Source organism: Melanerpes formicivorus, unplaced genomic scaffold, assembly GCF_026170545.1.
Source record: "Melanerpes formicivorus ecotype bairdi unplaced genomic scaffold, bMelFor1.0.p_v2 SCAF_60, whole genome shotgun sequence".
In the NCBI taxonomy this organism is placed as follows: Eukaryota; Metazoa; Chordata; class Aves; order Piciformes; family Picidae; genus Melanerpes; species Melanerpes formicivorus.
The window spans coordinates 4,434,038-4,458,958 of record NW_027142412.1 but is presented as its reverse complement, the minus strand read 5'-3'; the positions used below and the strand labels follow the sequence as shown (position 1 = coordinate 4,458,958).

The following is a 24,921-nucleotide window of genomic DNA, read 5'->3' as shown; positions in this document are numbered from 1 at the left end:
GAGCCTCGCCGACCACCCCCCGCCGGCCGCCGCCACTACCCCCCAAAGCCCCATGCTGCCCTGCCAGCGGCCACCCCCCCAAGCCCCGTGCAGCTCCAGCGGCTACTATAGAGAAACCCCACAATGCAGCAGAGACTGGCACTGACCAGGGACACAGCAGAGGAGCTCCGACCTCTACCAGCCACAACCCTGCACTGAGCCGTTTTAAAGCATCCGGGCCATGTTGTTGAGGGCGGTGCCACGCTGGGGGGTGGGGTTGAGGCTGGGGAGGCGGTGCCACGCTGGGGGGAGGGGCCACGTTGGGGGGGCGGTGCCACGTTGGGGGTGCGGTGCCACGCTGGGGGGGCGTTGCCACACGGGGCGGGGCAGTGCCTGCTTTGTCACCTCACGCTCAGCTTTCCATGGGTTTTATTTCCCTCCAAGACTGTTGAATTCTGAGCAGCTGAGGAGCTCTTGTCCGCCACCCCCTGACTCGCAGCGGATCCACACGGTCCCGGCACCGGGAACCCGCCTCCAGCTCCAGGAGGCCCCCAACAAGCAGAGCCAAGGCAGAGTCCTGCAGCTGCTACTGAAAAACCCCAGAGGGCAGCAGAGCCTGGCACTGACCCGGCTCAAAGCCGAGGAACCAGGTATCCTGGTAGCCAGGACGGTGCAGTGGGCACCGTTTCAAAGCAGCCGGCGCCATTCGCAGGAACAGACCCGCGCTATGGCGCATGCGCTGAATCCATAGCAATGCTCGCGATGCCAGCGCATGCGTCAACAGGCCTCTGCTATAGTGCAGGCGCTGAATTCATGTCAATGCTCAAGGCAATCTCCCTCTCTTCCCCTCTTTCCCCTAAGAATTTTCAGGCCTTTGAAGCATTCCGTGCAGTTAGGCTGCAGCACTCAGCACCGACGGAGCGGCACGCGCCGCGGCACGGCTGCAGTGCCGAGCACTACACATGCAGGGGCAGCACTGAGCACTTCCCTGGGCGTGGGGAGCAGCTCGGCTTGGCCCTGTTCAGAATTTTTACTATTTAAATTTAAAAAACACAACACACACATACGTGCGCGCGCCACTAGTTTAAATTTCTATAGACACAGGCTGTATTTATATTTCAAGCCCCTATGTGACATTTTTTTTTCTTTTAATCTCTCTTTTTCCCCTTTCTCATTTACCACTGCCATGCTGACACATACAGTGCAGTAAACTTGCTTTCTCGATGTCCCATTATCTCCTGAACAAAAGTGTGCTGTCAGCATCTATTCTTTATTGTCCCTCCTACTGATAATTGTTTCTAGTTCCTCCAATAAAACTTACACACCTTGTGCCAACGATCTCATGGTCTTGACCTTTGGAGCAGCAGTGCTTGTAAAAACAACACTCACCACATTCCAATTCAGAAAAGCATAACTATTGAAATATGTGCAGCAGTCCTTCTGAGTACCCACCCCCATCCCCTCCATCTTATCTGCAATCAGAGATGACCTCTGAAAAGGTACATCTCCTTCCGCTCGCTTTGGTTCAGTAATTTACAGCCAACCTTTGAACAGTGAGAGTCTTGTTCATTTCTGGACACCTGTTCCTATAACAGGCTTTTCCTGGGCAGGCAGAAAGGCTATCGGCCGTCTCGGATCAGCTGGACAAAATATGAAATTTGTTGGAATAGAAGTTTCTTTCTTCATTCTCTTCACCCACTCTGCTCTTTGGAATGTAGGTGAGTGACTTTCAACAATGTTGCTTCTTTTATTTACAAACTTCTTTGACTTCTGAACTTCAGAATGCAAACCTCGGTAAGAAATTACTAACACCATTTGTGCAAGCTAAAGAAAAGGCAGACAAACTGGCTTTTGCCAGAATCCTGTCATTTTTAACCCCTTCCTCTGTAATTTCCAGCAGGACAGCAGATCTTTTCTGTAAATAAACAGACAATCCAGAGAATGCAGTAAATATTTTTAAAGACTCAGAACAACTTTCTCCCTTCCTATATTGAACAAGCATTTCAGCCTCCATCTCAGGCAAGTTCTCTACTACAGAATGAAGGCTGACTTTTACTTCTGACTCACTACCATTCTGGTTCTTTTATGCCAATCACTCACATACTATCCCAGTATAAAGAAGGAATGCCAGCAAAGAGAGGAAACCAAGGATTTTACTACCTTTTCATTTCCTTGATCTCTCCATCCTACCAAAAAAACCCCAAAAACAACCCACCAATAAAACCCCACACCCAAAACCAAACCAAACCAAAAAAAACCCACACCACACAAACAAAACAACAGACAACCTATCAGCCCTCCCTGTGCCAGCCCGTCTCCCTCCTGCCCCAACACTCAGCAACGTTTTCTCGTTTCATCAGAATCTGTCATACCTGGAATGCAAGCACTTGCTCTTCAGCCCCATGAGGGGTGGCTGGAAATTCTTTCCTCCTTTCCCAGTCTTGTGCATTTGTTGTTAATGACCTTTAAGGACTAGATGAATCCAGCAGCTTTTGGAACACAGGAAACGCAGGATGTAATGTGGTGGCTGTGGTGCCCAGGGGCAGGACTCAGTCAGAGCAGCACACAGGCCAGCAGCTTGCTTATGTGTGACTGGCTGCTTTCATGTCCCCTTCTCTCCATTTTCCAATGCTTGTTCTTCATCATCCACCTAAACTAGCAGAACCAGCCTACTTCGTTTGTTTACAGAAGGCTTTCAGATGATGTACTTCTGTTTTGAGGAACATCTGGAAGAGTTCAATAACCTTCCTGTCTGTGTATTTCTCTTCCTTTAACAAGGAGCTCAAGACTCTTGCTCACATCGTTGTGGAGAGCTGCTTGATACCTGTTCCTGCCAGGTGACATGCCAGTCCTTGAAGATTTGCTGTCCTGATTATAAAGAATTTTGTCTTCAAATTTCTCCATATTCGGGATCTCTGATGGGAGGCAAAGACTTTTTGATTGAAAATACAGCTTTCAGTGCCTCTTCTGTGATAACATGCAGGTGGGCCACGATTTCATATTCCTCCACCAAAGGGAGGTGAACCGTTCTAATGTCACTTTCCAGTAATAGCTAATTACCACAGAACAAGACTAGTCCATACAGCAGTGAAAACTTCCTTTGCAAGGCTGTCAGAACCCTGAAATATGCAAAGGCTCTGCTAACCTCCACCCGCAAGGACACATGTCGTCGCTGTTTCAACACAGGGTCGTTTCATTAAGGTCAAATTACTGAGCGATGCGATGGGTGCTCTGCTAGTCTCTCCATTAATGCATCAAATCAGTGACTGATCAATGAGTTTCCTTTTGGGGCTCTTTGTTGATGACAATTTCTAGTATTTCCCTGTTGTAAAAAACAAACAAACAAGATGTATTAAATTTTTAATGTGAATGGGAAGGCAGTGAGAGAGTAACGTAGGACACCTTATTTTTCTCCCAAAAGACAAGGCTGTGGATCTTACACATCACCCCGTAGCACATTTAGGTGAGGGTGCCACACGTGCAATGCTTGCGCATACTGAATTTTACTGACTCCACGATGTGTCCTGCCATTCTATCTGCAGGAGATTCTGAGTGAGGTTTTGGAGCTCTCCCCGTGTGGACAGAAGCACCTGAAAAGGTTTTTTAGTTCTTCATCAGGAAAACACAAGCATTCATTCTGTAGAGCACAACCATAAGTCTTTAATTACTTGCACAATTGTATTATCATAGCCAACATAAACTTCAATGCATCTGGGTGAAGGTACTGCTTCCCGGCAGGCCCCATCTCCTTACAGCACTGGAAGGAGCTGTGCAGCCACCATACATCAGTCCTGAAGAACCGTGGTGAGATTACACTTTAGTGCACTGGCCAAGAGCCCCAGCTGGAGGCAGATGATTAAATACTGAGCAATGACTTCTGAATTAATCTTTGCAACAGAAATTCTAGAACAGCATGAAATTACTTTTGTGGTAGCCACAGGACTTACCAGAAAAAAAAAAAAAAAAAAAAAAAAAAAAAAAAAAAAAAAAGCTGCACAGCATCAGAAATTTGCGATGCCTGCATATCACGGTCCCTGTCAGCCACCCTGTAATCCTATCAATCCTGCAACATCACATGTGTCTTTGTGCTGGGTTTTTAGTCATTTGGTGCTAATTTATCATGCACTCCTCCCCCAGAAACTACATAGCAAACCTAAGGCACGCAGATTGCTGTGTGTTTGCACAGTGCCCAGCAGAATCCGCACTGGGGTAATGAGCACAAAGCACACAGGTATGATTCTAGTTTACACTTAGTGATACAAGCTAAACAGCCACAGGACACAGATTAATCTGCATGTGACGCAAGGCTGTTTGATGAAACATAATTGAGACCTTCAGAAATTCCCTTCTCTCGGTGGTGACACTAAAAAGTGTTTTCACCATCAACAGGTTCAAGCAGGCAATCCAAACCAGTGGCTACGTCGACAAGGATGGAAAAGCCCACTGCATCTCCCCACTGCTCTATGAGACAGGTGTCATCCCTCTGGAGGTCTCTGCAGACAGCGGGCTGAACTTTCCGTACTCTGGAACTTGGCTATCAGGTTACTTACTTAAATCTACAGTATGTCTCCTCTTTCTGTATTCTTGATCCATGGATGCAAGATTCTGTGAGTCTTTTCCTTTTGACCACTTTTCTTCTTCCTGAACAAGTCGTTGGACCTCAGAAAAGTCATTCTTGCTGCTTCATGCTAATTCATATTTTCAGAGATGAACTTTCACACCGAGTTCTGCTGCTATACAGCAGTGTGCCTCTTCCAAGACAAGCAGCAGCACCGTTAACTCATAAAAATGAGGCTGACCAAACCAGTAACCCCTTAGTAACTACGCTTGGAAAGTAACTGCATCATGGTGTAGCAATCTAAGGACTGCACACATAGTACAGGTTGCATTCTTGCAGCTTCCGCTTACTCTTACATTGTGCATTGCACTAGAAAACATACACAGGGGAAATACCGCTAAGTCTTAACATACCAGCACTGCTTCAGAGCTCTGCCAAGCAGAAACATCACTAATCCTTTTTCTGTTCTGTAATGCAGTACATCACAGCAAAGTTTCAGATGGAGAAAAATGCACATTGGTCAATGAGACAAAATGGCAATACTATGGCACCCACAACACGGATGGAAACTTAACTCTCACCTGGATGCAGCAGGCACTTGCAGCAAGCCACATCAACATAGAAGTCTGGGGATACCAGGAAACAGGTAAAGTGACACGTTTCCTACCTGCACACAAGTAGTCAGCAGGTGTGACTTGCATGCAGAGGTCCGCACAGAATGCAGCCGCTTTCACTGCGATCTCAAGAAAATATCTGCAAGTATAAATTGCTCACGGCAAAAACCTCAGCTTTTCCTTTTCATTAGCACAGGCATGGAGACAGCTAATGTCGATCTTGTGGTAACTGTTTTGTTTCCAGCATTCAAAATCATTTGCTTTCTCTGTGTGACAGGTGACAGTTACTCAGAAAATTGGTTGGCTGAATGGAAGTATCTTTATACTTTGGCAAGAGATATACCCAATACTGGGAAATTTTCTTTCATTCCTGAGCCAGCTAAAGGAGATTACAGCACGTGGGACTTTGGAATTTTGAGGATTACACCCAGAAATTATTCTGATGGGCAGAGGCAAGTCGTCACCATCTTAATTTAGCATAGATGCCCTATTGCTCCCTGTATTAAAGCTGTTATCTCCCTTGGGGTTTGACTCTGGGACTCATGCTCCATTTCACATGAAAACAAAATGGTGAGAGAATTGGAAGGGCAAAAGTGAGAAAAACTCTCGGGTTGAGACACAAGACAGATTACTATGTAAAGAGAGGTGTAGGCATAGAGGAAGCAAGGCAAAGCAATGGTTCACCACCTGCCACGGGCAGACCCATGCCCAGTTAATCCCGTGGTGACAGCTGCTCTGGAAACACTCCCCCAGGCTTTTTCTGCCAAGAAGGGTGAGTTATGGCATGGCATATACCCTTGGCCGATTTGGGTTGGCTTCTGTGTTCCCTCCTAACTTCTTGCCAACCCCTATTTTACTCCCTGAGAATCAGCATGAGACGCAGAGAAGGCGCTGACACTGTGCAGGCACTGTTCGGCAATAGCTGAAACGTTGGGGAGTCAGCAGCACTGTTTGGGTGTGAAGAAAATTACTCCATCTCAGCCAAATCCTGTGCCCTCAGCAAAGCCGAACCTGCTGAATGTTTTTGTTCCAACCATGGAGAAAGCCCTAAACACGGAACTTTTGTCACCGCAGCCTCTGCATTTGACTTTTTTCTATTTTGGAAGCATGCCTTGGCATTCCGACACATTTTATGCCCACTTCCTTTTATTTCATCAGACATTTCCCCATGATTTTTGCTGATTTACCTCTTTAAGTACTCCATTCTGATCTTGCACAGGCATTCCTTCAGAGTTCTTCCACAAGTCCACAGGTTTGGATGCCAATGGTGTAGTCCCTGTGAATGCCTGAGTGCCAGAATACACTATTCACACAACAGAACTTGTTTTAGAGTTTAGGAGTTGCCACCCCACAGAAGGCTAACATTTCCTCTTTCTACAGTGATTTTTAATTACACTTTGTTTATGACACTTCATAGTGGGTTTCTGAATGGTTTGTCCCCATCTATTGCCATCAGACCCTGGGGCACAGGGTAAGGTTTTGCTAGAAAATCCAGATGCTCTTCATTTTGGCCCAAATGGATCTATGATACGATAAGACATGAACAGCAAACCTATCTGTAAGAAGATCCACATAGGCCAGAATCACAAATGTCATAATGTGTTCTGATCATTGCATACTTGCTGTATGCTGTCATGTCACCTTCTAAATCAGGGGGGGAAAAAAAATATCTGATTTTGTGTAACTTTCTGCAGGAAAAAGAAAGCAGTGGCCTCTGTAATGAAATAACAATTCACCAGTTGAACAGTTCTTTGGAACGGCAGTTGGTGACTAAGACACACTCTTACTGTCAAAACAGTGCTTGTTCAGCTACCAGGTCTCATTTTTTGCTGCTTTTTTTCTTTTCCAGCAATATTCCATCAATCTGGAGCTCAGAGCATGCACTGGCTTGGCACCTTGGGGAAGACTTCAGAAGTAACCCAAACGCATGGGCGACTGCGAAATGTGTAGAATGGGACAGAAAGGAGGAGAAGCTTCCAAATTTCATAGAAGAAATTATAGATTGCCCTTGCACTTTGGCACAGGCAAGGGCTGACACTGGCAGGTTCCATGTAAGCTATTACTTGATGCCTCTGGAATTTTATGATTCCAAGTAGAAGCTTAGGGAATACTGTACTCCCCATACAGCCCCATTTCCTCTCTGAAAGTCATTACAAAGAAATTAAATTAAATTAAATTAAATTAAATTAAATTAAATTAAATTTGCATAAGTAGCATGTCAAGTGACAGAGACAGATGCGTCTTATCCAGGTAGTATGAATAAAACAAGTGCCTGTAGGACAAGAAATGGAAATCAGTTTTAAGCAGGGAATTAAGTCAGTAGTTCCTGTGGCATACAGAAAACACTTAAGCAGGACAGTGACTTCTGTGGAGCTGGGTGCAGGGATGACTTCTTCCAGATTCTACAAGGTGTCAGTCTGTGTTTGTAGGTCATATCCCATGCAGGAAGAAGCAGGCTGCATCTTTGCCTAATATATTATAATTTGCTGCAAATGCTTCTGCCTTCTACCTCAGAGCTCAAATCGACAGCCATAGTCCATTATTTCCTGTCTCCTGCTTCCTTTCTCCTTCCCAGATTCGCAGTTAGTATGGAAGTGACAAAAGCTAAGAAAGTAATTGGTATTTAGTCTATGCTTTCTCTTAAAGCACTGATCTGAGGGCCAGATAGGGTAACTCCCTGTCCTTTTTATAATACTAAAATCTGTCAGTTTATGCATTTATTTATTTTTTTAATTTAAAAGGTAACTTTTGTTACCATTCTTTGCTGGTTACAAAGCTCCAAACTTGATGCGTATTTTAAATGACACAAGTAAAAGCATGTGAGGAAAAAATTAGATCTACTACACTGTCTCTGTCTAAGAACACAGGACAAAAGTCAAAATCGGTCCAGCATAATCTGTGTTCGGTTTGCACTTACAGGCAAATTCCTCATTTAGCTGCTGCATCTCTTCTTTAAGGTTTATTATAGCAGATTGCCAAATGCTCAGATTAGACTAACATGTTGCTTTAATCGCCTGAGTATGAATTTCACAGGCTTTCCTACCATTCTATGCTTCCCTACATGCAGCCATTACCAGTTCTTCCTTTAGACTTTCCACATACGTTCTCAGAGACAAAGGGTGGGGAGAGGAAATGAGAATAGAAAGGACAATGGCAGAAGAATTCCATTGAGCATGATCATTGACCTCTTTCAGGCAGATTATGGCTGTGACATTGAAAAGGGGAGCGTGTGTACTTATCACCCTGGTGCTGTGCATTGTGTAAGAGCCATTCAAGCCAGGTAAAGATTTTTTTGTTTGTTTTTAACTGCTCTTTTTTTTATTACTTGTTCCACCTCAGCACAGCATCACTGAAGTCACATAGGTCTCTGGACTCCCAATTCTCGTATCCATAGCAACCACCACTTCCCTCTTATTCCTGTATTTGCCCTCATTGCTGAGATGTTAGATTTAGTAAACATTTAATTGCACTGTGCTAAACCCTAGGATACCTAAACAAGGGCTAACGTCTAAAAGATATTTGATTATGCCTAATTAAGCCTTTCCTGTATTGGTCTACTTGAGGTCAACAAGTTGGTTCTTGGCACTTTTTCTATTGGAGCAATATTAAAGAGTGCTATGTTTATGTCACTCTAAGGCTCACAGGACTTCTTTACTGCCTCAGTTACAAACCCCTCTCCCCCTGTCCCTAACCTGGTCTAATTCATAAGAGCAGAGGAGGGGTGGGAAAGAAAATCTAACTGGAATGTGTCATCTGTGGACATCTTACAAAACTTGGCAACCTAAGCATTGAGCTACATCTGTAAAAAGGCAATAGCTAACCCCTAAACAAGAGTGGACTTCACAGAGCGGAATCATGACTTTCCTTCCTCACCAGCCCCCAGTATGCAGCAGGACAGCAGTGCTGCTATGACTCCACAGGGACCCAAGTCCTCACACAGGACTCTACAGGAGGCAGCACACCTGACCGAGGCCATGACTGGGGCTCACCCCCTTTTATGAAGCCTCCCCGGATACCTGGCTTTTCTCACTGGCTTTACGACGTCATCAGCTTCTATTACTGCTGCTTGTGGTCTGATAATTGCCACCTGTACATGAAAAGGAGGCCCTCCAGTGACTGCAGGACCTACAACCCGCCACGAGCTGGTGAGTGCCTCAGAATTCCGTTGTGGTGTGTAGCTTTCTGATACCCTGCTGGTTTTTAGAACATCTCTGTGTGTATGTCAGTTGACAACAGAGACGGTGCCCTGTCCTGTGGAAAATTTCCATGGAATCTTTCTACTCATCTAGCAGCGCCAAAATCTGTACTTGGCTTTTAATTGTCCTGCAAGACTTTCTGCTGTTGAGTATCTCTTTAATCCCTGGAACCTAAATAGTCAATAGTTGATGTCCATGACTTCCTGCCAGCATTTTTTTTTTCTTTGTTTAAATGCCAGTCTTTGGCGCACCACTAGGAGATTATTTTTTTTCCCCTCGTGAACCTAAGAGGAGTAATGTGTTGTGGGTTTTGCTTGTTCTTCTTTCTCTTTCTTCTTTTAAAAACAGCATCTGCATTTGGGGACCCCCACTTCCTTACATTTGATGGTCTGAATTTCACCTTCAAGGGCCAAGGAGAATACACGTTGGTAGAGTCTGAGCTCACATCCCTAAGCGTGCAAGGGAGGACTCAGCAGGTACATTTTCCCAATGGTAAGTTGGTAAGAGACGAAGTAGCGGTGGCAAATACTAGCTTCTGAGGTTGCTTGATTTAGACTTTACAGAATTCCTCCCGTCTTCTCTAGTTTTCCCCTTTTTTGGACATTTGTGAGAGGTCAGTGTTTTTGAAGCTAATGGGAAGGCAGACAAATTGTTCAGGAAAAAATTAACTTCCTAATCAAAGATTACTTACTATTTTTATTGTGTATGAGTAATGGAAGTGTGAGGTTTGATGTTGTGTTTAAGAACTCAATAAAAAAAAAAAATATCCTAATTTCTCTCTAAACCCATTCCCATCTCAAGAGAAACAAAAGGTCAGTTCTAGGAATCAGCTGGTGCATTTTTGTAGTGTATGACCTGCTTTATATTCTTTTTGTTAGGCATATATGCACGCAAAAATATCCCAGAAGAAGCTGAGAAGATATATTTTGGATGGGGAAAGAATTCTTTCTGAGTACCTCAAGTTAGCAGCAAAGTACTGAATGTCTGGTGAGAAGTTGGTTAAGGAGATTTTCTTATTATTTTTTTTTATTTATTCAGAGGGCCTTCTTGTCCATGTCTTTTGACTTCTTGTAAAATGAAACCTAGGGCAGAAGAAGCTTTCTGGAGGCACCTGTGGTCTTCATGATTTGAATGGGCAGATGGCACACCAGCCTGTCAGAAGATGGTCATGTGCCTGAATTTCAAAATGAGGGGGGAAATAGAGCATGACACAGCAGAACAGACACACTTCTCATGGCAACCTGAAAAGCCTTATGTCAGATACTTTTGTCAATGCTCTTCCTGTACTTAGTGTTATTTTATGGTGCATAAAACAGCAGGCCTGCCTCGGGAAAGAATATTGCAGCTGGCCTCACAGATGCACGTCTAAGATCTGATACTCCCAGTATTACTACACAAATGGACCCAAAACTGTCATGTGGAGATAAAGGAATGCTTATGCTAAATATGACACTGGATAGGATGAAGATTGTTAAGAAAGTATTTTGTCCTTGGTAGATTTTACTGTGTTTGTGGTAGAAGTGGCATGAGCCACTGAACAGCTCATTCTGAAGATCACTTTCATACATTTTTGTTCACTCTCTTTCTTTTTTTCCTGCCGTGCTGCTCCTGAAATTATCCTTCATTTTCCCAGTCCTTACTCCCAGTACTGAACACTCAAAAGGAGATCAACCAGCCTTCTTGCATAGCTCAACCCCTGCCATTTGGATGAAGACTTTAAAATTTTCGGACTTTTTTTAGCATCAAGCGTTCCACTTTCAATTCTTCATCCAAATACTGGCAGGAAACTTACAGTGTGGAGTTTTCTGTGACTTATATGCTTAGCAATTCCCTCAAATATAAATAATTGAGCTATTTTTAGAAAGTATTGAGCGCTTATTCTTGCTGTACATGTTTGCTTTCTATCACGCTGGGTATCTTGGGGGGTGTGTTTCTTCATTTGTAAGGAACTGGGGCGCAGGTGACAGGCTTGTCTGCAGTGGCCATGAAGGAGAACAGCTCTGATGTGATCGAAGTACGCTACTCAGAGGATTTGAATCTGGAGGTCCTATTGAACCAGAAGGTTGTCAACTTCTCTGAGCAAAGTTGGATGGACCTGAAAGGTTAGTTACAAATATCAGCCTTGCAAGCTGGAGTTCTGGAGTTCTGGAGTTCTCCTTCCGGTGGAGTTCACGTGTAGTTAGAAATATCTCTAGGTGAATGCTTTTTTATTCTCTTTTTAGTGTCCCAATGTGAAACAGGCTGCAGATCACTCCAAAATAATTATGTAAGGAGTGAAAGAAAGGAGAGGCAATGTCCCAGCTCATTAGAATTTATTTTAATGTTACATTACTTTCTTCAGTTCAACTGCTGCCAGACAGAGCCAGATTTGGCAAGGCCTCAATCAGTCACACCATGGTAAAAACAAACAAACAACCAACCACAAAAAAAAAAAAAAAAAAAAAACAAAAAAAAAAAAAAAAAAAAAAAAAAAAAAACAAACCACCACACCGGAGAGCATCCAACTTGCCTACCGGGCTCTATCTTTAAACTGGCCCAGTACATAAATTTCTCTTCCCTTTGAAACTGATGACAGCCATAATATGGACAGGAATCAAACATGCTACAGAGAAACATGCAGTAGCTGTGCTCCAATGGAGAGGTATAGCAGGGAGTCAGTTCAGGTGAGTATACCAGAACAGACCACCTCCCTGCTTCTCATTAGCACGGCTGGCAGCTAGCACAGCTGCCACTGGAAGCCCAGCAAGAGGCAGAGTCTTCCATTTTGCCAGCAGGCTGGACTGTGACTCATTCTTCTCTCTCAGAATGTCCTCCGTTCTTCTGAAAAGACCATGAAAAGTTGACCTTGCTTTTTCTCCAGGGGTGTGATCGCTTGTTTAGTCTTTAATAATCATTTGAAAAATACTCTGAACATTACCAGATGAGGTTGTGGAGTCTCCTTTTCTGGAGACTTTCAAAGCCAGCCTGGATGTGTTCCTGTGTGACCTGCTTTGGGAGAGGGGTTGGAGTGGGTGGTCTCAGGAGATCCCTTCCAACCCCTACCATTCTATGAATCTGTGATTCTGTGATTACCAGAATTTTAACAGTAAGTCTCCTATTCAGCAGGGGAAGGGATTTTTTTCCTAGCAATTAGTATTCCTCAAATGACTGGAAAATATAATGAAGAACATAGGGAAGGCTACAGTGACAAGATGCTGAAGAAGCAGAGAGATGCAGGGAGGGAAAAATAAATTTAAGAGCTAGTGATGGGGCTTGGATAAGAAGCCATATTAGGGAGGTCTTGACAATCAAGAAGCAGAGGAAACCTGTGACCACTGAGAGCAGTGCTTCCAGATCACAGCCACTCTCTCATGTAATCATCTCCTGTCTTAAATGTTCTGCTCTGGGACATTGATAAAAGACGGTGCAATTTATATCAACTGCCTACCTTTTTGTGCTACTACTCTACAGTAACTGTCTTACAGCAATTGTAGGTATGACGGTGTGGCCTCCTTTTAAAAGCTTCTCAGAATGTAATCCAAAGTAGAAGAGAGGAAAAGGTTTATGAAAAACATATAAAACTGATGCTGCAACAATCTGTTCTCTATGGATGATCAGCTGTTTTATTCTCTTCCTCTCATTGTTATAGGACTCTTTCTCCACTCCACAGCTGATAACATTACAGTGATGTTTTCTTCTGGGTCTGGAGTGGAAATAAGGGGAAGCAGAGGATTTCTGACCCTGACAGTTCTGCTTCCACCGAAGTTTATGAATCACACACAGGGTCTCTTTGGGGTAATGAATGGCAATATAGAGGATGATTATACCTTTAAGAATAAAACCACCATGCCAGTTCATGTGAGTCCCCAGCAGCTGTTTGAGTTTGGAGCTAACTGTAAGTCACTTCTCTGGTCTACATTTTCTTCACAATTCAAACCAGCATGTTGTTTACAGACTAGCTAGCTAATGGAGGCTGTGGTATACTGGGGGAAGAGATGAGAGTAAGAGAGGTACCCCCTCCTTTACCCAAGTGGGAAACACACCTAGCTGAATGATTGAAGACAGAACCAAGATGGAGCATCCTGCACTCTGTTCCATCAAGAGTCAGAGCTCATATTTCACAGATAACACTTTCAGACTTCCATCTACTGTGATCAGCTGAACACAACATCACCAGGCCAAAGCGTTGCAGGAACATAGCAACAGCCAGAGTCAGGCATCTTTTTCCAGAAGATTAGCAATGTTTCCATCAAGTATCACACTAACGTTTCAAACCATCATTCATTAAATCACAACTTAGTAATTATCCCTTTATGAAAGAAGGGAGGTATATCTGTGTAAAAGAACATCTGCTTTCATTTAAGGAAAGTGATGAGGCTGCTATACCCAAGGCTGCAGCATTAGACTGGTCAACATTCCCCCAAACATCAGATTAGGAAGACAGGCCAGAAACACGACGCAAAACTTTCTCTAGCTGGCAGTTGGTGTCTGCATCAAGCAATGTAGCTATACTCCAGATCGTACTTAAGAGTCTCACTGCTCCTACTTCCGGTGGTTTCTGATTCAGCAGAGTGAAAGCAAAAAGTAGAGCCACAGCAGACATGACAAATTTAGAGCCATGCAGGATCAGGATTTCTGTTACTTGTCATGTTTTGTTTAGCTAGGTCTATCTGAGCTACTTCTTTACCATCATTTTGCCAGCAGGCATGTAAAACCGTCTCTATGTAAAATTATAGCTGCACAATTATTTGGATCTAATTTCAAGTAACCATCAAACACCAAGTTAACCAAATACTAATTGTTGTGCTAAGTTAAGATACTGCCTATGAAAAGGAAAATAATCTTGGAATGGAAAGAAGCTGTGGACTCCACAGACCTCTTCTAATTCCAGCTACATTTATGTAACAAAGCACCAGGATTAATAGCAGAAGGTGGGACAGGTCTGCAGGCAACGTTGTACATTAATCTCTCTTTATTTCTCCCTCTCCCAAGGGGCTGTTGAAAACGGAAGTTCTCTCTTTACTTATGACACAGAGTACTTACTGGAGAATTTCTTTTATGGAGAAAAGCACAATGCTTCCTTTCTGCCCACATTCTTTCCTTATGAAGACCCTGATGATTACCTGGTGAAGGAGATAGTCTTGCTCTGTGGCTCTGACCCGTTCTGCAGATTTGATGTTCTAACAACAAGAAGCCTCCAAGTGGGAAGTTCCACAAAAGCATCTCATCAGAATCACAAACAGCTGGTAGAAAATCTAGAGCCAGGTGATAAAACATTCCACAGATTATCCATCACTATAGTTCCTTCTACAGGGCATTTAAATAGTTAACATGGTTCAAGGAGATCTTTTGCTCAGCTGTAGGTGTATCCACTTGTAATCACTCTCATGGGGAGTAACTTCACCAGGGAAATTGGTACCATACTCAGGCAAATACAAAATAATTTCCATTTCTTCCACTAGTACACTACTGTGTAGAACCTATACCTTCATTTTCCATGTCTTTCATGGAACTTATATCTTCATTTTTCCATGCTGTTCACCTGTCCTTCAGATTCAAAAATAAAAAAAATTAAAATAAAAAAAAATCAAAAGGTATTATTGTCTTTCCGTTAGCTTAAAAGTCTTTGTCTTTCCGCAAGTTACCACTAAAACGACACTCGAACCATTGTGATGGAGATTTGCTAATCTAAAATACTTTAACCAGCTATTCTCTTTTATTAGTGATCTCTTGTGGCTGGCTGGATCATCCAGCCAACGGAAGAAAGAATGGAACTAACTACCTGCTGGGCGCAACTATTGGCTTCATCTGCAGTCAGGGCTATGACCTCATTGGGTCAAAAGAAAGAGTTTGCCAAGTGCCGGGGGCCTGGTCTGGAGACACACCCAGCTGCATCCCCACAACAGGTCTGTTTCCTTTCAAACGTTACAAACTGACATTTTAAAAAAATCATTATAATAAACAAGGAAATCTCAGTAGCAGATTATGGGCCTCAACAGAAGCAACTTCTCTGATTTGGGAAGACATTGAACATGAGATCCCTGGGTTTTTAAGAAGACTAGTATACAAATCTATGTAATGGTCGGTTCATAGCGGTTTGGGGGTTTTCTGTCTTTTATTTTGTATAGCTACTCTTACTAAGGGATCAGGGTCACCTGGTTCCCTTGCTCTAGGTTTGGCTGAAAGGAACTCATAGGCATGCTCCTTGAGTGGATGACCTAAAACAAATTTCAAACTTAGTGTTAGAAAAACAGGAAAGCATAGCAATTAGCTAAAAATAATTCCGTAGCAAAAAACCACAAAGCCTACAAGAAGAATCTTTATTTACAGCACAACTTAAATGCCATGTTCTTATGTAAAAGTACTTTTAGCAAATTTATAACTATATAATGTATGCAAATATACATACATGTAGAGAATTAGAGATTACTCAAAACCTTCAGTACCCACATCATTTGAGCTATTTTTCAAGCATATTTATTGTCATCCTTCATTCTGTCATTGCTATTACAGTGTTTACTGTCTTTGCAACTAACTGGGGCAAATATATGTCCAGTCTGAGCCATCTGAGGGATGGGTTATGAAGTCACACACTACAAAATGAGTGCCTTAAGAGAGAGTTTGCAGAAAAGGACCTGGAGGCCTGTTACAAACCTAGCTGAACCTTAGTCGGCAATGTGTCCTTGCAACAGCAAAGGTTCATCGAGTCTCTCATGGGAAAGTATTGCCAGCAGGTTGAGGCAAGTGATCCTTCTGTTCTCAGCACCAGTGAGGCCACACCTGCAGTGCTGTGTCCAGTGGGCTGTGGACATGTTGGAGAATCCAAAGGTGATTAGGGGAATAGTCTATCTCTGCTATGAGGAGGGACAGAGAGAGCTGGAAGCTGTTCAGCCTGAAAAAGAGAAGCCTTGGGGTTGCAGGGTGGGGCTGGGGTGGGGTATTAGGGTCTTATCAATGTGTATAAATACCTGAAGGGAGGGTGCAAAGAAGATGAAGCCAGGCTCTCCCCAGCAGTGCCCAGGGACAGGATCAGAGCCTATGTGCAAAAACTAACACACATGAGGCTCCCTCTGAACATCAGGAAATGTTTTTTTGGCTCTGTGTTCCCCAGAGAGGTTGTAGAGTCTCCTTCCCTGGAGACGTTCAAAAGCCATGAGGACATGGTCCTGGGCAACTGACTCTGGGTTACCCTTCTTGAACAGGGAATTTGGAAGATGACCTCCAGAAGTTACTTCCCACCTCAAACATTCTGTGATTCTGTGATCTGAGAGCAGACACAGACGATGCTTGTTGAAGACTTGCACTCTGGTTCCAAAGGATTATGTTATCTCAAAACATAATGTGTTATTCCATAGCAGTAAAACTATTGTGAACCATGCAATGGCAGTTAGTATAAATAACATACATTTACTACCCATCTTATGTCACTAGTATTAGGTTATTGATCAGCCTGGGACTGTGGGATTCAGCAGCAGTCTCTACGATTTACATGAAACTGCCCAAAGTTTTCTGCCCCCTTCAGCCCTTTCGCGTATAGGCCACTCACACTCCAGATATCCTCCAGACAGCAATGTTTCAGAACACCAGGGCCATGCAAGGCCACATGGCAAGCTGAGGAGCTTTTAATGTTCCTGGAAGTACCCAGCATAGAAATCATAGCAACAGATTCTCCATTCCGAGCACATTCCAAAGAAATGTAGAAAGTGCACAACGCATCAGCCGTGAATTTTTGGCCAACTGACACAGCTGATCAACCTCTGCAGGCCTGCACCAACTCTTCTGATTTCCCATGCAGTTTGGCACATTTAGTGATGTTTGTGAGAAGAAGTGCAGAGGGTTCAGGCAGCAAGCTGGGGACCTTAGCCTGAAAAGTAATTGCACATTTGCACCCACAAACCAGGGAATCCTGCTTGATTTCAGATAGATGAGTGAACATACACTGAATGTTTTCTTGGACCAGCCACTGTTAGCAATCAATATGCAGCTGATTTTGTTCACAGGGGCCTCTTTCAGTAGTGATGCTGTTTTGGAAAGAGGGAAACTAGAAGTGTTTCAAAACGTTTCTATTTAATATGATAGGCCAGAGCATATGGAGCGCTTCAGTTAACCGTTGAAAATATGAGTGAGTCAGAAGTTTAGCAGATAATTTAGCATGCTTCATAGTTCACAGTCATAGTAGATGATCTGTCAAAAGCCTGAGGAGAACAAAATCTTTACAAACTAAGGCCAGACTTTAAAAAGCCAGTGGCAAAGCATTTTGCCAAGCTGAAAGCTAACACTTTTCCACTGCTGCCATCAACCGCACGCATACTGGATAGGAGCCAGGCAGTCTCAATAAACAAACCGGATGCTGACATTTGCACTAGAGAAAGAGGGACAAAAAAGCAGCCCTGAAAAGCGGGGGAAGGAGGAAGGAGCTGGGAAATATGCAGAGATAAACTGCATTCAGAATGATGAAAACATGCCGCAGCTTTATCAACAAGCAAACAAAAACTGCAATATTTTGCAGCATGTGGTTTCCTGACATATGACAAAGCACAACAGGATGTGAAAGAATCCTTACCATTTGATACTTGGGGTTATAGTTCATTTGTAAACTGAGCCAGAAATGATGCTTTTATCAGCCTCAGAAAGCTGGATATGGCAATGTTGCCCATAGAAGCAGGATACTGATAGTACTGACAATTGACAGAGACAATATAAAATATAAAATACAAATTGCACACACAGTTCCTGATTTTTTTAACTCTGCGCCTTAATAATGACATTCACATCTAGCTGCCTTCTCCTTTTTGCATCTTAAGATATGCTGGTGCACATCAGTCTCTGGCTGAGAAGGCTATTTTACGGACAGGTCCAGGTCTCTCCAGAGAAGATAAGCAAACCAGTCCAAAGTTCATCTCAAAGATGTCTAACCCTGTAGTATTTTTATAGCGTGGACAGCTAGTACCTCTGTTCCACTAAAAACATTTTTGGCTCCTGTCTAAGATACAGTTGAAATCCAATGCCAGCTTTCCTTACATTGACTCTGAATTCAGCAGAAGCACAGGAAAGGTCTTCATGTTGTCAAAAATCCGTTCTTACTGAGGTCAGTTTTCTTCACTGTTTTCCTCTTTCACGTGTCGCTGCTGTTTCACTAGCATCTGGTTACGAAGCCTTCTCACAGAAGGCCTTCTTGATGCCTGGAAAATGCTGACAAAATTAATGGGCAGCACTTCCAAATCTCTGGGCACCTGACCACCGACCTAGCCACTGTGATTAGTGGTCACATTTTTACTTCCAGCATGAACTTTTAAAACACTCCTTTTCAAACTCCTTCTTTCATGCCTGTCAAGTACACAGGGCCCAGGCCTCTATTATTCTCAGCTTCTAGGGGTACTTCTTGACAGTGCTGCACCCATTTTTCTTGCTGCAGTTTTGTGCCACATTGCATTGAAGCTCTGTATTGCAAACCATTGCATTCTTTGAGTTCCTATATGTTTCTGACTTCCAAAAGATAGAACAGTTAAAATAAAGGCATGAGGGCTGTGACAGGGATTGGACGTGGCACTTGGTGCCATGGTCTAGTCATGAGGTCTGTGGTGACAGGTTGGATTCAATGATCTTTGAGGTCTCTTCCAACCTTAGTGATACTGTGAGACTGTGATGCTGTGATACTGAATGGGAAAGGCTGAAGGAAACCAAGAAAATTGAATGCCAGTTATTTTGCACACCCCATTTCTTTATTTGAAATTTCAAACACAGATTATGTTGTTGAGCCTGCACACTGTTACTTTTGAGTTTTTCTTCCTCAAATTAAAGTTCCCATGGAAATCCTCTGCTAATAATTATTTTACTATGCTTCTAATTACAATCCCACTGCAAGTCTTGCCAGCACCACAGCATTCATTTCTGGGAAACTGAAAGCAAAATGTATAAAATTAAGAAATATAATCAGAGATTATAAACCAAATACAAAGATTCCACAATGGAGGCAAATCACCACCAGAGCAAACTACGGAGGCCAGTGGAGGGTACTCGTCACTTGGCACCTGCCTGTAAGCTGTGTGTAAGCCAAACAGAAGGTTTTGAGCCAGGTACAGAAGTTACAACGTGAAGGACTAACACCTGTAAAACAGTTTATGTATCTCACTTCTTTTTGCTTAAACCAACTTAGAAACCAACTTATCTCTTCTAGGCCAATGAAAGGGTCTGTTATAGCACTCTGCTGTCACTGTGCGCTAGGCAGCTCTTCCTGCAGGCATTAGAAAGCAATGGAATGAAGGGCTGTCAAAAATGCGTCCCAGAAGCATGAAAGTTCAGAAGAACCACTGCTCACCTGTTCCTAAATAAGCTATATGCTCCCTAATGCATGCATATGATGCTATCACCAGGAGCAGATCATTGAATCTTCATTGACCTTAGGACTCTGTAGTGTCTCAGAGCCACTTCTTTTTCACTGACACTGAGTCTGGGGCAAAGATTGCTCACACTGAGAGCTGTGGTTTTTCAGTGATGGTACTCCAGGAGGTACTTTTCTTAAGGGATACAAATTTCAGTAATCGTTGTTTTTTCCAGACAGTTCAATCCAGATGCTGCATCACCTAAACTTGTATTATGTTATGAAGGATTTACCTCTGTGACATCTTTAGCATCTGTTCCCTTCCTCAGCCACAAAGCATCCTGCTAGCTCTGTCCTGTATCAGTGGGAAAGTGACAAAATTGGCAACCTGCAACTCTTCAAAAGAAGAGGAGATTTATTATTCAAAATTTGTTTCATAGCTGGTTTCTTTCTCTCTTTTGTGTGTCCTTATTATGCATCTGCAGAATTAAATTGGCACTTTAGCATGCTCATACTGTTTGATGCAGCTCACCACACTCACAACAGTCACTTTTGCTCTCATTAGGCAGCAGAGGCAGTTTCAAAAATTTTAATGCCAAAATAGGGGTAAATTTTAAACCAATCAAGCAGGCTGGGAAAAGGATTGAATCTTCTTTTCAGTTATTTGGGTTGGCAGTTGTACACAAATATTGTACATTCAGGATGCTTAACCAGCATCCTTTCTTTGTGTTAGAACAGCTTTGGCAGCCACCTGCTGTAGCTATCACGTGCATGACCTGAGTTCTTACTCTTCACCACTTTATTCCACAAAGAACAGTAGCATTTACACTATATGGACATTTCAAACAACTGGCACATGTGACTGCATTCAAAAAAATGTGAATAAATGTACCAGCACCTTCTTGTTTTATTGTGCTTGCGTTTGGTTTTTCAGATATCAGACAAATAATCCTCCTTGGCTGTGTATTTGGAATAGTTGGTCTTGCAGTCCTGGCACGTCTGACTCTCTTATGCAGAAAGGAGAGGTAAGACTCAGGTGAACTGAAAACATAAATGAACCTGCAAGTGTTATGACTTTTCTTTTTTTTTCTTTCCCAAGGACAACTCAGACATGGTATTTTCCTGACACTATCTTTTCTGGAAAACATCAGGTCTGGATAGTCCTTGTGTCCTGCTGAAAAGCTGTGGAGGAAAGTCTTAATTGTGTTATCATGACATGCAAACATGATCAATTGATTGATCGGTTGGTTGGTTTATAAGGCTCCCTGATTTCAGAACAGGTGTGCTCATGTTACCACAGATCTTTGACTATAGTCCCACTTGTAGGCATGCATGAATTTGCATAGACAATGCTCTTGTGTGAAAGAGGTAAATTGTATTTTAAAGGTCAGCTTGCTGCTCATTCTTGGAATCATTCTACCATGCAGAAATAAACCAAATATAAAAATGGCTACATGTTACAAAGAAATAGGAGCTGCTCTGGGCGTTCACAGCCAGGAACATGCTTTACACAGTAAGATGAGTTGAAGTATCTTAAAAAGTAGCAAAACCAACACCGAGATACAACAATCCTAACCATTGAATGCTATAAGCTTTTATATATCTTTCTCCTTTAACAAACAGAAAACAACTAGGGGCTATATATTCCAGCATTTCCCAGCCATCTTTATATCCTGAAAGTGAAAGATTAATTTCTCAGAGAATCACGATTCCAAGAGCACAGATGGAATGTATGTGTGCAGAAACACAATACATAGCACAAAAATGGCAAGAAATCAAAACACCATAGAATCATAGAATCAATAAGGTTGGAAAAGACCTCAGAGATCATCAAGTCCAACCTGTCACCCAAGACCTCATGACTACTGAACCATGGCACCAAGTGCCACGTCCAATCTCCTCTTGAACGCATCCAGAGATGGTGACTCCACCACCTCCCTGGGCAGCCCGTGCCAATGGCTAACAACTCTCTCCATGAAGAACTTTCTCCTCACCTCCAGTTGTTTAGGTGGGTTGGATTGGTTGATGGGCTGGACACGATGATCTTGAAGGTCTCTTCCAACTTGGTCTATTCTATTCTATTCTATTCTATTCTATTCTATTCTATTCTATTCTATTCTATTCTATTCTATTCTATTCTATTCTATTCTACTCCTATTCTATTCTATTCTGTTCTATTCTATTCACCTGATGCAGTTTGAGCTTTTCCCTCTCAGTTAGTTGTGAAGGTTGCTAAGTGGTCACAAATGTATCTATTAATATATTAGTGGAAGATTTATCTTAGCAAAAAAAAACCCACCAACATAAGGTCCAGAATTTGCCACTGATTCTTGAGTTTCCTGCTCACTCAGATGTTTCTCTGCTGTCCTGTTAGAACCAAAACTCCCAACCTTCTCTCTAGACCCTTCACTATCAGTGTTTTCAAACTGTTGATATTTGCCCCATTTATTCTCTTGCTCCTGGAGTTTAGACCATCAGAACAGAACTAACTGCTGCAGAGGGATAACAGCAAACCTTCAGTATCCTCTAATTCCACCAAATATTGTTCAAAGAGGAACGGTACACACATTTCAGTCACTAGATTCGGCAATTTATGTATTTTGAATGTTCAGTAGTGTATGACAGGAAGGATACTGTTCCTTGGGGAAGTATGCACTGGAATTACACAGAACTGGTAATTTAAAAATAGGTACAACATTACTACTCTGTCTAACCCATTATTCTTCTCAACCTGATCTACCCAATGACATTATGGCAACTAAGTTATCCTGAAGAGCCTTTTGGTTTGTTGTGGGGTTTGTTGTTGGGCTTGTTGTAAAAAACAACCAAAACACACACCAAACCAAACAAAACCTTGTGCTTGTCTTTTCTTCCAAAGACACAAAGGCAAACAAAAACTTGTTTCTGAGGTTCCAGTCGTATCTGAACAAGAAACAATGACATTTGAGAGGAGTTTTTAATGAAATACAGAAAAAGCACAGCAGAGGACTACATCATCCATGGCAACAAAGATGGACCTTCCAAACACAGACACTGGTTTTATATAGGACAGCATAATTTGATTTCTGCTTTCTTTATAATGAATGTTGAATTGTACACAAAATGTTAACCAGCTTGCCAGGATTGCATCGTGGCAGGCTCAGGCTGCTGCCTAGCATAAGCAAAGGAAAATGCTTCTGAAAAGATCCATCTCAAAGTCACAGGCATTAGTTTCTTCTACCGGCCACATCTCTGTCAGAAGAAGCAGAGTTCTGATGAAACTGAGAGAGTGCCTGATTTCTCTGCATTTTTTTTTTACCTGAAAGCTGGTAAAATTAAAAGAATCTTTGCCTGATATGCTAGAGACATTTGCCTTCTCTGCGGTCATGCAAGACATGTGACAGTGGACTCACAGTCAGATGGACTGAAGTTGGGCTGAATTTGCCGATCATTGGGATTATTCAATAGGGAGGAAGAAATAATGAAGATATTTAAACATTAAACACTGCATTTGTATAATTTGGCAGGTCTCTGAACACAGACTCAAAGTGGCACTTTTGGTTTAGAAGGATACAATTGGAGGGAAAATACTCAGAAAAGGAAACTATCCCTTCAAGGTTCATTTGGAAGGATTTTTTTCTTTTTTAATCTATCTTTATTCAGCTGTGCAGTTAGAGTTACCCGCACTGGAAATGTCTTGCAAAGCTTGCAATGTTGTCCTTGAACGACTGCAACATGCATAGTCTTTCTTAATATCTAGCTGTATGACAGTGTTTAATTCATTAAAAAGTTATTTCTCAGCTACTGCCTTGTAAAGAATCTTTTTATCCACACACACAAAAAATCCCAACTGTTCACCATTTACTTTTGTAAAGTCAGATTTGTATTGTGCAATTCACTTCAATACTGAAAGGATGACTAACTTTGGCAGGCCATATGATCTAGCTTCCTAAGGTCTTTAACACATCAGCTATCAGAAAATCCTGCTAGTTTCAGAAAGCAAGGACAAACTATCTACCAAATGTACAGGAAAAATAAATTAGTGAAACGGTACAGATTTTACAATATAAAAGGAAGGAAACAAATTGAAAGAAATGCCTCAGACCGTTTATTATGAAGCAAAAAAAATTTCATTATTTATTAACTGCTGTTGTTGTTACCACTGCTGTTGTTCATGAACAAAGACAACAAACCACAAGCAGAAAATTACAAAACATGACTGAGTGATCTTGAATACAGTCAGCTGAAATAAAAACCACCCTGTACAACAGAAAGGGGGGAAAAATCTTGTGAAAGACAAAACAAAAACCAACAACAGAAAAACTTTGAAAGAGAGTTGGGGAATCATGATTAGCAGCAAACTGGCATATTACGGCTGTGTGGACACGCTTCAGCAGTGTGGAGAAGGTGGACGGAAGGATGAGCAAAGGTGATTTTGCCTAGGAGTACTGGAAGACTGAATTGGCCTCTTGGAGATATGTCAGGTAGGTTTTGTGGATACAGTGTTAAAAACAGACTGTCAGATAAGGTGGCCCTGAAATTGGGTGAAAAGGCAATACAGTGGGGTCCCAATCCTTGGAGGCTTTGTGGATCGTTACATTACAAAGCAGCAATGCTTCACACGCCCACAGAAAGAGAGACTGGCTACTGGATTTGGGCTGTCCAGGGAGGTAGTGGAGTCACCATCACTGGAAGTGTTTAAAAAGAGACTGGATGAGGCACCTGGTACCATACCCTATGTAGGCAGCATGTACCGCAAGGAAGTGCTGCATGCACACAGAATGACTTGTAAATGAATGCTGGCAGCGCTTGATGTCAGGAGCTCAGACTGGGAAGGGAATTCATGGAAAGAATCAAAACTCCAGTCCTGCTCAAAATGTGTATGTTAATCTGAGACCAGAGCAGATTTCTAGGAATCAGAATTATTTAACTTAGCCCATCATAAACAAAGCACTGGTAAAAAAAACACCCACCACCCCCCAGGCTGTTTCTTCTGATTGGTCTTGGTAATTCTCCCATTGTATGTGAGAAGGAACTCAGTATTTCTGCATTTACCATTCAATAATAACTTTTGAAAACATAGCCAAGCTAATGGAACACTGATACTTTTTTTTTTTTCTCAGTATTTCATCAGCCTAAAAATTCTACACTAGGAAGTCAGCCTAAAGAAGTAATAATCATAGAACCATGACAGCTGGAAAAGTGTCTTCAGATCATTGAGTCCAACCATAACCCAACTACCGTGACCACTAAACCGCATCCTGAAGCACCACATCTACAGCTTCTTGAACTCCT

The 24,921-nt window shown here is 42.5% G+C and overlaps 1 protein-coding gene across 1 annotated transcript; it reads left to right on the top strand.

The window, feature by feature from the left end:
- The first annotated feature begins 1,474 nt into the window (after positions 1 to 1,474).
- On the top strand, positions 1,475 to 23,430 carry SUSD2 (sushi domain containing 2). Its single transcript, XM_068161961.1, has 15 exons — positions 1,475 to 1,697; positions 2,758 to 2,962; positions 4,369 to 4,520; positions 5,016 to 5,183; positions 5,429 to 5,603; positions 7,001 to 7,202; positions 8,346 to 8,431; positions 9,028 to 9,296; positions 9,696 to 9,839; positions 11,294 to 11,449; positions 12,976 to 13,221; positions 14,319 to 14,591; positions 15,050 to 15,232; positions 20,582 to 20,672; positions 22,526 to 23,430. The coding sequence occupies exons 1-15, from the start codon at positions 1,631 to 1,633 to the stop codon at positions 22,605 to 22,607; spliced, it is 2,499 nt and encodes an 832-aa protein (XP_068018062.1). The 5' UTR covers positions 1,475 to 1,630; the 3' UTR covers positions 22,608 to 23,430.
- The last annotated feature ends 1,491 nt before the right edge of the window (positions 23,431 to 24,921 follow it).